This window comes from Narcine bancroftii, chromosome 8, assembly GCF_036971445.1.
Source record: "Narcine bancroftii isolate sNarBan1 chromosome 8, sNarBan1.hap1, whole genome shotgun sequence".
Classification (NCBI taxonomy): domain Eukaryota; kingdom Metazoa; phylum Chordata; class Chondrichthyes; order Torpediniformes; family Narcinidae; genus Narcine; species Narcine bancroftii.
Window position 1 is genome coordinate 64,030,857 of NC_091476.1, and position 14,818 is coordinate 64,045,674.

Sequence of the window (14,818 nt, forward strand, 5' to 3'; positions counted from 1 at the left end):
TTCCTCCATATATCCAAAAGTTGCATTTCTTCCATCGATTTAATTATAAATTTGGTTACTTTGTTCTTTCTGTTAATTTTTATCCCAGTTTTGTTCATATTTGAATCCAAATTCAGGTTGAAATCCCCTCCTATTAATATGTTCCCTTGCGTATCTGCTATCTTCAAAAAAATATCTTGCATAAACCTTTGATCTTCTTCGTTAGGTGAATATATATTAAGTAGATTCCAGTACTCCGAATATATCTGACATTTTACCATTACATATCTCCCTGCTGGATCTATTATTTCCTCTTCTATTTTAAATGGCACATTTTTACTAATTAATATAGCTACTCCTCTTGCTTTTGAATTATACGATGCTGCTGTTACATGTCCTACCCAATCTCTTTTTAATTTCTTGTGCTCCAATTCAGTTAAATGTGTTTCTTGCACAAATGCTATATCAGTTTTTTCTTTTTTCAGTAAATTTAGCAGTTTATTCCTTTTAATATTGTTATGTATTCCATTAATATTTAAAGTCATATAGTTCAGTGTAGCCATTTTATGCTTTGTTTATCTTGCCTTTCCGTTTCTCCATCATTACCTTTCCTTCTTATCCATTTCTGCTTTCTTGTTTTGAACACTTTATAAGACAACATTTCTAAAACATCAAACATTTTCCTTATTATCCTATTTAAAACTTGTTTAGCCCCAATCTCCCCTTCCCCTCCTGAGTTGTCCTTTATCCCTTGTCGGACAACCACATCTCCCCTCTCCATTTGGATTTGCGAATTCACTCGCAAGCGTCAGCTGATTTTGCAGTGACCGTAACTCCCCCCCACCCAGCCCCCCCCAGAAAAGATTTCACTTTTCATTTGTAACAAAGGTCACTATTTTAATTGCCTCCTTATTCCCTCTATTCCATTTCCTTCCCTTATTAATTCTTGTCTATACTCTATATATTTTCCTCTAAATACGGATACATTCATGTATGCACACTATATATTTATACACACATATACCTTTTTACCCACATACATATAGATTATGGTCATTTTTACTCTTATTACATGTCTTCATCTCTCTGCTTGTTTTGTAGTTGTTCTGCAAATTTCCTTGCTTCTTCTGGATCCGAGAATAGTCTTTTTCCATAAGATCGCTTTCGCTGTATTGAACTCCTTCTTCTTCTTCTGGTGTTCAAAACTTATGTGTGTTTTTAGTTCGCGGTCTTTCGTACACTTGTTACACGTCTTCATCTCTCAGTCTATTTTTTAATTGTTCTGCAAATTTTCGTGCTTTCTCTGGATCTGAGAATAGTCTGTTTTGCTGTCCTGGAATAAATATTTTCAATACCGCTGGATGCTTTAGTATAAATTTATACCCTTTCTTCCATAAAATCGCCTTTGCTGTATTGAACTCCTTTCTCTTCTTCAGGAGTTCAAAACTTATATCTGGATAAATAAAGATTTTTCGCCCTTTCTACTCCAGTGGCTTGTTGTCCTCTCTTACTTTCTCTATTGTTTTCTCCAGTACCTTTTCTCTTGTAGTATATCTTAGGAATTTTACTAAAATAGATCTTGGCTTTTGTTGTGGTTGTGGTTTGAAGGCCAATGCTCTATGTGACCTTTCTATTTCCATTTCTTGCTGTAGTTCTGGACATCCTAAGATCCTGGGGATCCAATCTTTTATAAACTCTCTCATATTCTTGCCTTCTTCATCTTCCTTGATGCCCACTATCTTTATGTTGTTTCTTCTGTTATAGTTTTCCATTATATCTATTTTCTGAGCTAACAGCTCTTGTGTCTCTTTAACTTTTTTATTAGATTCCTCTAATTTCTTTTTTAAGTCCTCTACCTCCATTTCTACTGCTGCTTCTCGTTCTTCCACCTTGTCCATTCTTTTTCCCATTTCTGATAAGGTCATATCTATTTTATTCACTTTCTCTTCTGTACTGTTTATTCTTCTTCTTAAATCACTAAATTCTTGTGCTTGCCATTCTTTAAATGACTCCATGTATTCTTTAATAAGAGAAAGTATATCCCTTGTCTTGCCTTTCCCTTCTTCTTCCATTTCACTGTACTCTTCCTCTGGGTTGGCCATCTGTTGTTTCTTTGTTGTCCTTTTCTTCTCTTCTTTCTTGTTTTCGTTGTCTTCTATGTTCTCCTCTTGCTGCTGCTGTTCTGCAGCTGTCATTGCCGGCTGTGGAGATCGACTCCCCAGCTGGTCGCCCCTCCCGTCGGTGTATTTTTTTGCATGCGCATGCGCGGTTGCGCACTTTTACTCGGCTCAGCGAGCCATTTTTGTAGTCCACTTTCTACCAACCTGAGGGAGCGGGTTTCTCTCTCCACCGCGGGCCTCTTTGAACAGGTAAGGCCTTCTCCTTCTTCTTCCGTTGTCTTCTCTTCCTCTCTTCTTACCGTTGGTTTCGATTTTTCTTTTTTCGTCGCCATCTTCTTTCCACGTTTATACTCACTTTACTTTAATTTTTATTTTTGTCCCTTTGTGTTTTCCTTTATTTTTTTCGACTTTTCTGGAGAGGGCTGGAGTTCACCGTCCGGCCACTACTCCATCACGTGACTCCCCCCCCCCCTCCTGTCCGAGCGACCTTGAGGGATGTATGGATTTGGACCCTATGGCCCCTCTGTTCATCCACACTGTTAAGTAACCGGCCATTAACCCTGTACTCTGCCTTAAAGTATGACCTTCCAAGATGCATCACAGATGCGCCAGGGTTGTTGAATGGAGTTTCCACCCTTCCGCAGGAGTGGCGGTGACGCACCAGGAGGAGGTGGGATTCAGGGAAGCGGATGTCGCTGTGTTGCTGGATCCGCGCCCAACGTGGGAGGCTGTGAGGCATGACCATCTCTTGACGGCCAACGCTCGGAGGTTCAGGTCGTACGGTCACGCCTTGGATGCTTACGCCAAGAAGACCGTCAAGGTAGGAGGTTGTACAGTGCAGAGCAGACTCTTCAGCCCAACATGAACATGCTGGCCCAGTCCTATTTGCCTATGTCTGGACCTCGTCCATGACCCTCACTGACCACATACCTGCCTGCATCTCCTGAACATCATAATTGACACCCCTGCCCCGGCACCTCATTCCAGGTAAATCCTCTCCTCCTGGATCTTTCCCAGGCCCCTTGGAGGTCCTCAGTCCCCTTTTTCATGGAGGGTGTGTTTGTATGGGTGTGCAAGCGTGTGTATTGCGCATGTGCATTGTCTGTGTGTATGTGTCTGTTGTGCGTGTTTGTGGTCATGTGTGCACGCATAGGTATGAGTGCATCAGTGAGTGTATGTTGTGCAGTGTGTGTGTGCATGTGTGCGCGCACGTGCTTGAGATCGTGCAGCTGAAGTTCCATCCCCGCCCCCAGAGAGGAGTGCTGTGCCATGTTAACCATTGGAAATCACTTGGGATTAGAGAACGAGGGGATCCGGTCTCGGCATCGTGACTAGAAGGGTCTAATGGCCTGTTTCCGTGCTGTAAATTGTTATGTTATTCCTGAATCTGCCCAGATTGTCAGCGTTGTTACAAGCCCAAAACCCAGCAGCAATAGACATTCACCAAGACAAGTATTCACTTAAACAAAAATTGTTTTTAATTATCTTTAAACATGAAAATAGAATCAAACTTTAACTTACCATTATTGACTTACCTAACCTAACTTAACCCCCTTCTAATTCTAAGCGCATGTGTATATAATGTGTGTGTAAATGTAAGAAAAGTTCTTTGGTTCACAGTCCAATCTCACTTCTCATTCCTCCAAGTTCACTGGTTGCAGGCAATTCTTATACTGTGCACAGAATTTAACATGAATAAAGTTTACAAGGCTTTGGTGCTGTAAATGGTTACCATTCAGGAAGATTCTCGCAGGGTTTGCAGAGAGAGTTGTTCCAGTATTTCCACAACTGAGGTACCACCATTAGTTGCGTCACTGTCTTGCTGATGAAACTTGCCCCGTCAGGGTTCTCCAGATGATAACCTCTTTCTTTCAGGCTACCACAGAGTTCCTTTCTGTTCTCTTATTCCAAGAGAAACATCGGACAGATAGGACTTCCAGTCATCCGTCACTCTGGAGCTTCTGCTGGCTCTCAGTTCCACCAAGCTTTGAGTGTTACACACACTGGCTGAGAGAACTTGTTTCACCTCTCTCTCTCTCTCTCTCTCTCTCTCTCGGTACCCCTACCCAGGTCCCTGACACCGTGATTCTCTCTTTAGGCTAACCCATGTCATTCAGGGCTAGCATGGAGCTGCATCAATGCCCGATCCCACTGCCATAAAAACCCCTCAGATCATGGCACTGAGCCACATGGAACAGGAGAGTTACGGCAAGATCCCAGCAGGAGAATCCCACATGGAACAGGTAGATTCTAGCAGGAGGATTCCCCTGGAACAGGAGGATCCCAGCAGGAGAATCCCACATGGAACAGGAGGATCCCAGCAGGAAAATCCAACGTGGAACAGGAGGATCCCAGCAGGAGAACCCCACGTGGAACAGGAGGATCCCAGCAGGAGAATCCCCTGTGGAACAGTAGGATCCCACATGGAACAGGAGGATCCCAGGAGGAGAACATGTGGAACAGGATCCCAGCAGAATTCCACTTGGAACAGACAGATCCCAGCAGGAGGGATCCAGATCAACCAGGATTACACCAAGGTGTTGCCTGGATTGGAAAATATGTCTCATGGGGCTTTTCTCTTTGGAGCGAAGAAGGATGAGGGATGACATAATACAGGTCTGCAAGATCATGAGAGACACAGATAAAGGTTGACAGCCAGCACCTTTTTTCCAGGGTAGGAGCGGACATCTGTTCAAAGTGAAGGAAGTAAAGTTTCAGGGATGAGTTTTTTTACCTAGAGTAGTGGGTGCCTAGAATGCCTTGCCAGGGATGGCAGGGGAGGCTGGAACATTAGGACCACTTAGACTCTTAGGCAGGGATGAAAGAAAAATAGGTTATGGGGTAGGGAGGGTTTAGTTCCTTTTTGGTAGATACTTGTAGTTCAGCACAACATTGTGGGCCGAAGGACCTGAACTGGGAATAAATGTTTGATGATTCTATGACATTTACAGACTCACCTAAACACACACAGGTGCTGACGAGCACACCCCTCCTCTCCCCTCCACAGACTCCACCGACAACTCCCGCTGCTTCGGAAAAACAGCCAATGCACTAGAAAACTCATCCCACCCACCCCGCCACATCCTCTTCACACCCGCCCCCCCCCCATCTCAGGAAGAAGGTTCACAAGTACGAAATCACACGGGGGTGGGGGGGAGGCAGTGTGTATCTTGCTGTTATCGCATTCCTGAAGGAACCTCACCCCAGTACCTCCTCCCCTCTCCTCCAAACACTCCCTCTCTCACCACCATTCAGGGCCCCAAGCAGAGCTTCCAAGCGAAACCACACGTGAGCACCTGTGGGGGATCGTTGACTGCACCGTGTGCTCCTGTCGTGCCCTCTACATCAGAGACTGGACGCAGACTGGGAGACCATTCCATCGAGCGCCTTTGCTCTGTCCGCCGTAATAGTGGGGACATCCCATTTCAATTCCCATACTGACATGACTATCCTCGTGCATGGCCAAAACTGAGGCTACTGCAAATTCGAGGAACCACATCTAATCGTCTGTCTGGGCACCCTCCAACCAGATGTCATTAACATCAATTTCTCCAGTCTCCAGGACTCTCTTTCTCTATCCCTCCGTCTTCATTCCAGCTCTCCATACTCCTCCCCCTCCCCAACACTTCTCAGCTTTTTTTCTTTTCTACCCCTCCCACCCATGTTGGCCTTCCCTGTTGGCTTGTAGTCTTCCCCCTAACCTGCCCACTTTTTGCTCACACCTTGAGGAAGGGCTCAGACCTGAAACGTCAGGTACCCTGGTTGTAAGGGTTCACGTGGATTCCACAGGTTAAGAACCGGACCAAAATCGGGTACAAAGCAAACATTTATTTTGGGGTTGCAAACATGGCATGTCCTGGGTAAACTTGTACCTCTCACTTTGTTCATTTTAGATTGGTCACAGTGTTTGAGCTACCGAAAGAAAATAGACACACATGCCGAGAGCACTTCAGTTTATACAAATCTTTATTACAAATTCTAAAGCTGATTACAAATTCTACAGTGTGCAAGCCCTTCCCAATTATACTTATCAACGCCTGGACTGGTCCCAACGGCCAAAGATCCGAGAATAGTCTGTTTTGTTGTCCTGGAATAAATATTTTCAATACCGCTGGATGCTTTAGTATAAATTTATACCCTTTCTTCCATAAAGGTAGGTTGTCGGGGTGCCGGTAGCAGCTTCTCCACCTCCCGCGACCGGGAAGTTGGCTAGACTCTAGAAGTTCTTCTTGCTGAGAGATGTTGCCACCTCTCGGAGAGTCTCAAACTTCAGCAGCGGGACCATGACTTATATTACCCGAAAACTGCTTACTCAAGCACCTATTCCCAGCACAGCAAGAAAGATAAGCAAGCAAGCTAGCATGGCTAGGCTTCTATCAAATAACACAACTTTCAGCTTATCACTTTGAATACAATGGTTTATTTTGCATCAAGGTTAGGTCTGCCTGAGCCCTCTCCAGAAAAGTCGGGAAAAACAAAGGAAAACACAAAGGCACAGAAATAAAAGTTACAGAAAAGTGAGTATAAAGGTGGAAAGAAGATGGCGACAAAAAAAGAAAAATCAAAATCAACGGTAAGAAGAGAGGAAGAGAAGACAACGGAGGAAAAAGGTGAAGGCCTTACCTGTCCGAAGAGGCCCGCTGCGGAGAGAGAAACCTGCTCCCTCAGGTCGGTAAATAATGGACTACAAAAATGGCTCGCTGAGCCGAGTAAAAGTGCGCAACCGCGCATGAAAAAAAACACACCGACGGGAGGGGGGACCAGCTGGGGAGTCGATCTCCACAGCCGGCAACGACAGCTGCAGAACACCTGCAGCAAGAAGAGACCACAGAAGACAATAGAAACAAGAAAGAAGAGAAGGAAAGGGCAACAAAGAAACAACAGATGGCCAACCCAGAGGAAGAAGAAGAGGAAGTGGAAGAGTACAGTGAAATAGAAGAAGAAAAGAAAGGCAAGATAAAGGTGGTACTTTCTCTTATTAAGGGATACATGGAGTCATTTAAAGAATGGCAAACACAGGAATTTAATGATTTAAGAAAAAGAATAAACAACACAGAAGAGAAAATGAATAAAATAGATATGACCTTAACAGAAATGGGAAAGAAAATGGACAAGATGGAAGAGCGGGCAGTAGCAGCAGAAATGGAGGTAGAAGACTTAAAAAAGAAATTGGAGGAATCTAATAAAAAAACTAAAGAGACACAAGAACTACTAGCTCAAAAAATAGATACAATGGAAAATTATAACAGAAGAAATAACATAAAGATAGTGGGCCTTAGGGAAGATGAAGAAGGCAAGAATATGAGGGAGTTTATAAAAGAGTGGATCCCTAAGACCCTAGGATGTCCAGAACTACAGCAAGAAATGGAAATAGAAAGGGCACGTAGAGTATTGGCCTCTAAACCACAACCACAACAAAAACCAAGATCTATTGTAGTAAAATTCCTAAGATATACTACAAGAGAAAAGGTACTGGAGAAGACAATGGAAAAAGTAAGAGAGGGCAACAAACCACTGGAGTATAAAGGGCAAAAAATCTTCATTTATCCAGATATAAGTTTTGAACTCCTAAAGAAGAGAAAAGAGTTCAATACAGCAAAGGCGATTTTATGGAAGAAAGGGTATAAATTTATACTAAAGCATCCAGCGGTATTGAAAATATTTATTCCAGGACAACAAAACAGACTATTCTCGGATCCAGAAGAAGCACGAAAATTTGCAGAACAATTACAAAAATAAACTGAGGGATGAAGACGGGTAATGAGAGTAAAAATGATCACGATTGATATGTATGTGGGTAAAGACAAAAATAGACTGAGGGATGAAGACGGGTAATGAGAGTAAAAATGATCACGATTGATATGTATGCGGGTAAAGAGGTATAAGAGTGAATAGAGACAATGTGCATACGTGAATGTATCTATACTTAGAGGAAAATATAGATAGTATAGACAAGAATTAATAAGGGAAGGTAATGGAATAGAGAGAATAAGGAGGGAATTAAAAGAGTGACCTTTGTGACATGAAAAGTTAAATCTTTTCTGGGGGGGGCTGGGTGGGGGGAAATAGCGGTCACTGCAAAATCAGTTGACGCTTGCGAGTGGATTCGCAAATCCAAATGGAGAGGGGAGATGTGGTTGTCCGACAAGGGATAAAGGACAACTCAGGAGGGGAAGGGGAGATTGGGGATAAAGAAGATAGAAATAGGAGAATAAGGAAAATGTTGGATGTTGTAGGAATGTTGTCTTATAAAGAGTTGAAAATAAGAAAACAGAAATGGAAAAGGAGGAAAGGTAATGATGGAAAAACGGAAAGAGAAGATAAACAAAATATAAAAGGGCTACACTGAACTATATGACTTTAAATATTAATGGAATACATAACCAAATTAAAAGGAAGAAACTACTAAATTTAAATGAATAAATGTATTCCATTAGAAAAAATAACATATAGGTTAAGAAATAATATTGAAATATTCGAACAAGTATGGGAGCCTTACATTAAATACAATAGCGAAAACCTACTGGGGACAAACATTACCTAAGTTGATGGAAGGAGAAGGAAAGAAAAGAATGGACTCAGTAGAATTTCTGGTGTATTTTTGTTGAATGACAACATTGTCTGACTGGCTTAATGCAACCTAGATTGTATACCTAAAATGGATGAGGGATGGGGGGGTGGCTTGGGAGGAGGGGGGGGGGGGAGAAAAAGTCACTGTATATGTGTGAAAAAGAAAAAGTGTATATCATGGCTAATGTGATTTATGGTGTGAAAAATAAAAAATTTAAAAAAAAAAGGTTAGGTCTGCCTGAAAGACTGTGACCAAAACAAGCAGGAAGATTAAATGTTCTTGGTACACAGATGACTTTTTGTTAGATAACTGCATCTCTGGGCCTCATGGTGGAATTTAGCTGATGTCTGCTGAGACTCAAGCAGGTTACTGATTCTCAGCCTTGCAGGAGCAAAAAACATGGTTTAAAGCTGTGGTTTAAATCCTCCAATACAGGGCAACAGGGTGAAAATGCTATATAAACGTGAGCATACATGCATGCATGATACGCAAGGGGAAAATGTACACTTTAGATTCTTTCTTTGGCTTGGCTTCGCGGACGAAGATTTATGGAGGGGGTAAAAAGTCCACGTTAGCTGCAGGCTCGTTTGTGGCTGACAAGTCCGATGCGGGACAGGCAGACACGGTTGCAGCGGTTGCAGGGGAAAATTGGTTGGTTGGGGTTGGGTGTTGGGTTTTTCCTCCTTTGCCTTTTGTCAGTGAGGTGGGCTCTGCGGTCTTCAAAGGAGGTTGCTGCCCGCCAAACTGTGAGGCGCCAAGATGCACGGTTTGAGGCGTTATCAGCCCACTGGCGGTGGTCAATGTGGCAGGCACCAAGAGATTTCTTTAGGCAGTCCTTGTACCTTTTCTTTGGTGCACCTCTGTCACGGTGGCCAGTGGAGAGCTCGCCATATAACATGATCTTGGGAAGGCGATGGTCCTCCATTCTGGAGACGTGACCCATCCAGCGCAGCTGGATCTTCAGCAGCGTGGACTCGATGCTGTCGACCTCTGCCATCTCGAGTACTTCGACATTAGGGATGAAAGCGCTCCAATGGATGTTGAGGATGGAGCGGAGACAACGTTGGTGGAAGCGTTCTAGGAGCCGTAGGTGGTGCCGGTAGAGGACCCATGATTCGGAGCTGAACAGGAGTGTGGGTATGACAACGGCTCTGTATACGCTTATCTTTGTGAGGTTTTTCAGTTGGTTGTTTTTCCAGACTCTTTGGTGTAGTCTTCCAAAGGCGCTATTTGCCTTGGCGAGTCTGTTGTCTATCTCATTGTCGATCCTTGCATCTGATGAAATGGTGCAGCCGAGATAGGTAAACTGGTTGACCGTTTTGAGTTTTGTGTGCCCGATGGAGATGTGGGGGGGCTGGTAGTCATGGTGGGGAGCTGGCTGATGGAGGACCTCAGTTTTCTTCAGGCTGACTTCCAGGCCAAACATTTTGGCAGTTTCCGCAAAGCAGGACGTCAAGCGCTGAAGAGCTGGCTCTGAATGGGCAACTAAAGCGGCATCGTCTGCAAAGAGTAGTTCACGGACAAGTTTCTCTTGTGTCTTGGTGTGAGCTTGCAAGCGCCTCAGATTGAAGAGACTGCCATCCGTGCGGTACCGGATGTAAACAGCGTCTTCATTGTTGGGGTCGTTCATGGCTTGGTTCAGCATCATGCTGAAGAAGATTGAAATAACAAGGGAGAAACTGACAGAAACTGGGGAAATTACAAATGCATACAATCAGGATCAAGACGATTCTGTGTGCCTCCATCCCTTGACCGGTACAGACACGGCTCTTGCTACCTGACCTCGGGACTCTCCCCAACCCAGTGCGGAAGGCGCTACTTATGTGCCACGAGGAGTCCAAAAGGGGCACATGGTCCTTTATAGTTTTGCAGGCAGTATTGGAGAGGGGGGGTGCAATCACTTGGGGCAGGCTGGGCGCTGTTGGCTGCTGTGGCCAGTGGCTCGAAGCCAAGTGCAGGGGTCAGCCGAGGTGATTCACCCGGACCAATTGGATGAAGGTCAGGGCTGAGTCCAGGCAGGCTGTCTGGTCTGCAGCACCTGGTGATTGAGGTGGGCCAATCGCAAGGGTCACCTTGATGACTTGGGGGTGAGTCTTGCATTGACATGCAACGTGTTCTCCAAATAGGAGCGCAAGAGCGCCGCCCTGTGGTAGCTACGACCTCTCCATTACCATCCTCCCCATAAATGCTGCGAGGTCTGCTGAGTTTCTAGAGCATTTTATGTATAGCGCTATAACCCTGACGTTTGCAGACTTTTGTGTTTAACCCAAATTCAATAACATTGCCCTTGTAGCTGAACACACTTTGTCTACTCAAATCATTTATTTTCACCTTAATGCACTCGACAATTCTCTGGTCCTTGGTGCAAAACACACAGAACAGAACCAGACGTAACACACAAGCAGACAAACAGCCAGGATAAGTATTCGTATATACAAATAAATAAATAAAATTTCTTTCATGAATATGAGTTTCAGAAGGTGAGTGCCAGCTTTTCCTTTGCTCGTCCTCACTGCCTGCACCCAGGAAGAAGCTGTTCCTCAGCCTCTGAGGAACCACAGCTCACGTGTGGTTTCACTTGGCTCTGATCCTCCTGTATCTTTCCCCCCCCCCAACCACCGACAGGAAAGATGCGGGGGTGGAGGGGGTCTTCACCGATTTTGCACACCCTCTTAGGACAACATTCCCACTAGATCACGTCAAGGGGTGGTGGGGAGGTGGATGGAGACTCCTTTCTGCCACTCTTATAGCCCTGTGGGTTGACCTCCGATCCGTTTCTCTGCAGCAACCGTACTCCACACTGTGATGCAGCTGGCCAGGACGTTATCGATAGAGCTCCTGTAGAAAGGTGACGTGACAGTGGCTGGTAACCTTGGCCGATTCGGTCTTCTCAGGAAGTGGAGTCGCTGTTGCGCCTTCCTGACAAATGAGGAGATGTGTGTCATGATAGGTCACTAGTTAAGTGAACTCCAAGGAACTTGGTGCTGTTTGCTCTCTCCACTACAGAGTTGATGATGTTTAGTGGAGGGCGATCATTCCTGGTCCTCCTGACACCCACGATCATCTCCTTCATCTTGTTCATGTTGAGACTTGGGTTGTTCCTCTTGCACCATTTCATGAGATTTTTTACCTCTTCTCTGTAGTGCCACTCATCGTTGTTGCTGTGAGGCCAACGGCTGTTGTGTCATCAGCACAGTTCTGCTCTACAATGTACGGCCTAGCTAGCTAGACTGGTCTCAAAACAAACTTTCTCAATGTATGTCTTTGCACGTGACAATAAACTTGATTAGTGGGAGATCAGGCATTGGGGACAGGGATGGCAGAACTCTGAGCCTGACGCACTCTTGTTCTGGGTCGATCTGCAGGTCCTGGTCGTGGGAGACTTGGCCAACACCGACTGCCTGGTTGCCATGATTTCTGCGCCATCCCTCCCTCCGGAAAATTTCACCTGCCTGGCAAGGCTGGATCAGAACCGAGCTCAGGCCCAGGTAAGGGAGCAGGCAAGGATGCAGATGCCGGGAACTGGCTGGGATGATGCTCACGGGAATCTCCTTACGTCAGCTCGGAGAGGCGGTGGGGTGTGGTCCGGACGGAATTACGAAGTTGGGTGGGGGCACCGGAAAGGTTTATGAAAAGAATTTGGAGAATCAGAGAGAGGATCAGATGGAATCTGAGAGGGTTGGGATAATCAGAGAGAGGGTCAGGGGGAATTGGAGAGGAGGTAGGTAAGGATTTGGTGGGGATTCAGAGAAAGAGTTGGGTGGAGAATCGGGGAGAGGGTCAGGGGAATCGGGAAGAGGGTATGGGGAATTGGGAAGAGGGTCAGGGGAATCGGGGATAGGGTGTCGGGAGGATTTTGGGGTGAATCAGAGGGTTGGGGAATCGGAGGGGGGTAGAGAAGGATTCGATGGGCATTTGGAGAAGGGGCGTAGGGAAGGATTCGATGGGGATTTAGAGAGGGGGGTAGGGAAGTATTCGATGGGGATTCGAAGAGAGAGTTGGGAGACAGGTCGGGAGTAATTGGAGAGGAGGGTAGGGGAATAGGAAAGAGCTTTAGGTAATGGGGAGAGGAACAGGGAGGTTCGGGTGGGGAATCGTCAAGAGGAGATGGAGGAATCGGAGAGAAGGTCAGGTGGGGAATCGGGGACAGAGTTTGAGGTATTACGAGCCCAAAGGACCCCAAAACCCAACAGCAATAGACATTCACCAAGAAAAGTGGCTTTCAAAACAAAGGTTTTTAATCAACTTCAAACATGAAAATAGAATCAAACTTTAACTTTATTCTTATACTATACTCTATACTAACCCAAATTACTCCCTTCTAATTGTAAGCGCAAGTGTATGCAATGTGTGTGTAAATTCAGGAAAAGTTCTTTGGTTCACAGTTCAATCTCACTTCTTCCAAGTTCTCTGATTGCAGGCAATCACCATACTGTGCACAGAATTTAACATGTATAAAGTTCACCAGGCTTGGTGCTTGAAAGGTAAATGTTTACCACTCAGGAAGGATCTTGTAGGGTTTGCAGAGAGAGATATTTGTTGCTCCATGATTTCCACAACTGAGGTACCACGAGGAGTCACGTGATGGAGTAGTGGCCGGTCAGGGAATTCCAGCCCTCTCCGGAAAAGTTGAAAAAAAAACACAAAACACAAAGGTACAAGAATAAAAATTAAAACAAAGTAAAAGTAAAGGTGAGAAGAAAATGGCAGCGAAGAGAGAAAAGTCAAAAGCAACGGGAAGAAGAGAAGATGAAAGAACGTCGGAAGAAGAAGATGAAGGCCTTACCTGTCCGAGGAGGCCCGCCGCGGAGAGAGAAGCCCGCTCCCTAAGGTCGGTGGAAGTCCCGAGTTCGGGACTACAAAAATGGCTCGCGGTGCCGAGTAAAAGTGCGCAACTGCGCATGCGCGAGGAGTCGCGCATGCGTGATGCGCATGAAAAGAAACACACTGATGAGAGGGGGGAACAGCTGAGGAGTCGATCTCCACAGCTGAGTGTGACAGCTACAACACAGCAACAGGAAGAGAACATAGAAAATAACGAGAACAAGAAAGAAAACAAGGAAACAACAGATGGCCAACCCAGAGGAAGAAGAAGAAGAACATAGAGAAATGGAAGAAGAAGGGAAAGGCAGGACAATGGATATATTTTTTTTTAAAGAATATATGGAATCAGTGAAAGAATGGCAATTACAAGAATTTAATGAGATAAAAAGAAGAATTAAGAGGGCAGAAGAAAAAATGAATAAAATAGAATTGGTCATATCAGAGATAGGAAAAAGTGGATAATGTGGAAGAATGAGAAATAATCGTAGAAATTGAAGTAGAGGACTTAAAAGAGAAATTAGAAGAATCTAATAAAAAAGTTAAAGAGGCACATGAGCTGTTAGCTCAGAAGATAGATATAATGGAAAACTATAATAGAAGAAATAATATAAAGATAGTGGGCCTTAAGGAAGATGAAGGCAAGAATATGAGAGAATTTATAAAAGATTGGATCCCCAGGGTCCTAGGAAGACCAGAATTACAGGAAGAAATGGAAATAGAGAGGGCACATAGAACACGCCCCGAAACCACAACCGCAGCAAAAACCAAGATCTATTTTAGTAAAATTCTTAAGGTATACAACAAGAGAAAATATATTGGAGAAAGCAATGAAAAAAATAGGAGAAGACAAAAAGCCACTGGAATACAAAGGTCAAAAAGTTTTTTTCTATCCAGACATGTTTTGAACTCCTGAAGAAGAGGAAGGAGTTCAATACAGCAAAAACAATCCTATGGAAAAAAGGATATAAATTTATGTTAAAGTACCCAGCAATACTTAAAATAGTTATTCCAGGGCAACAAAACAGACTATTCTCGGATCCAGAGGAAGCACGAAAATTTGCAGAACAACTACAAAACAAGCAGAGAGATGAAGACATGTAATGAGAGTAAAAATGACCACGAACTATATGTATGTGTGTATATGGGTATATATATATATATATATATATATATATGTATAAATGAGTGTATCCCTATTTAGAGGAAAATATATAGAGTATAGATAAGAATTAATAAGGGAATGAAAGGGAATATAGGAAATAAGGAGGGAATTAAAAGAGTGACCTTTGTTATATATGAAAATTGAAATCTTTTCTGGGGGGGG

The 14,818-nt window shown here is 44.2% G+C and overlaps 1 protein-coding gene across 6 annotated transcripts in view; it reads left to right on the forward strand.

The window, feature by feature from the left end:
- Positions 1–14,818, forward strand: part of LOC138740776 (malate dehydrogenase, cytoplasmic-like) — a 46,082-nt gene that overhangs the window by 13,036 nt on the left and 18,228 nt on the right. For all 6 annotated transcript variants that reach the window (XR_011343162.1, XM_069893853.1, XM_069893857.1 and 3 more), the window contains 2 exons: positions 2,744–2,919; positions 12,036–12,158. Coding sequence is in view for 5 of the 6 variants with exons in the window: in XM_069893853.1 (XP_069749954.1) it covers positions 2,744–2,919; positions 12,036–12,158 (299 nt within the window). In the remaining variant the exon portion in view is untranslated. The remainder of the gene's footprint in view (positions 1–2,743; positions 2,920–12,035; positions 12,159–14,818) is intronic.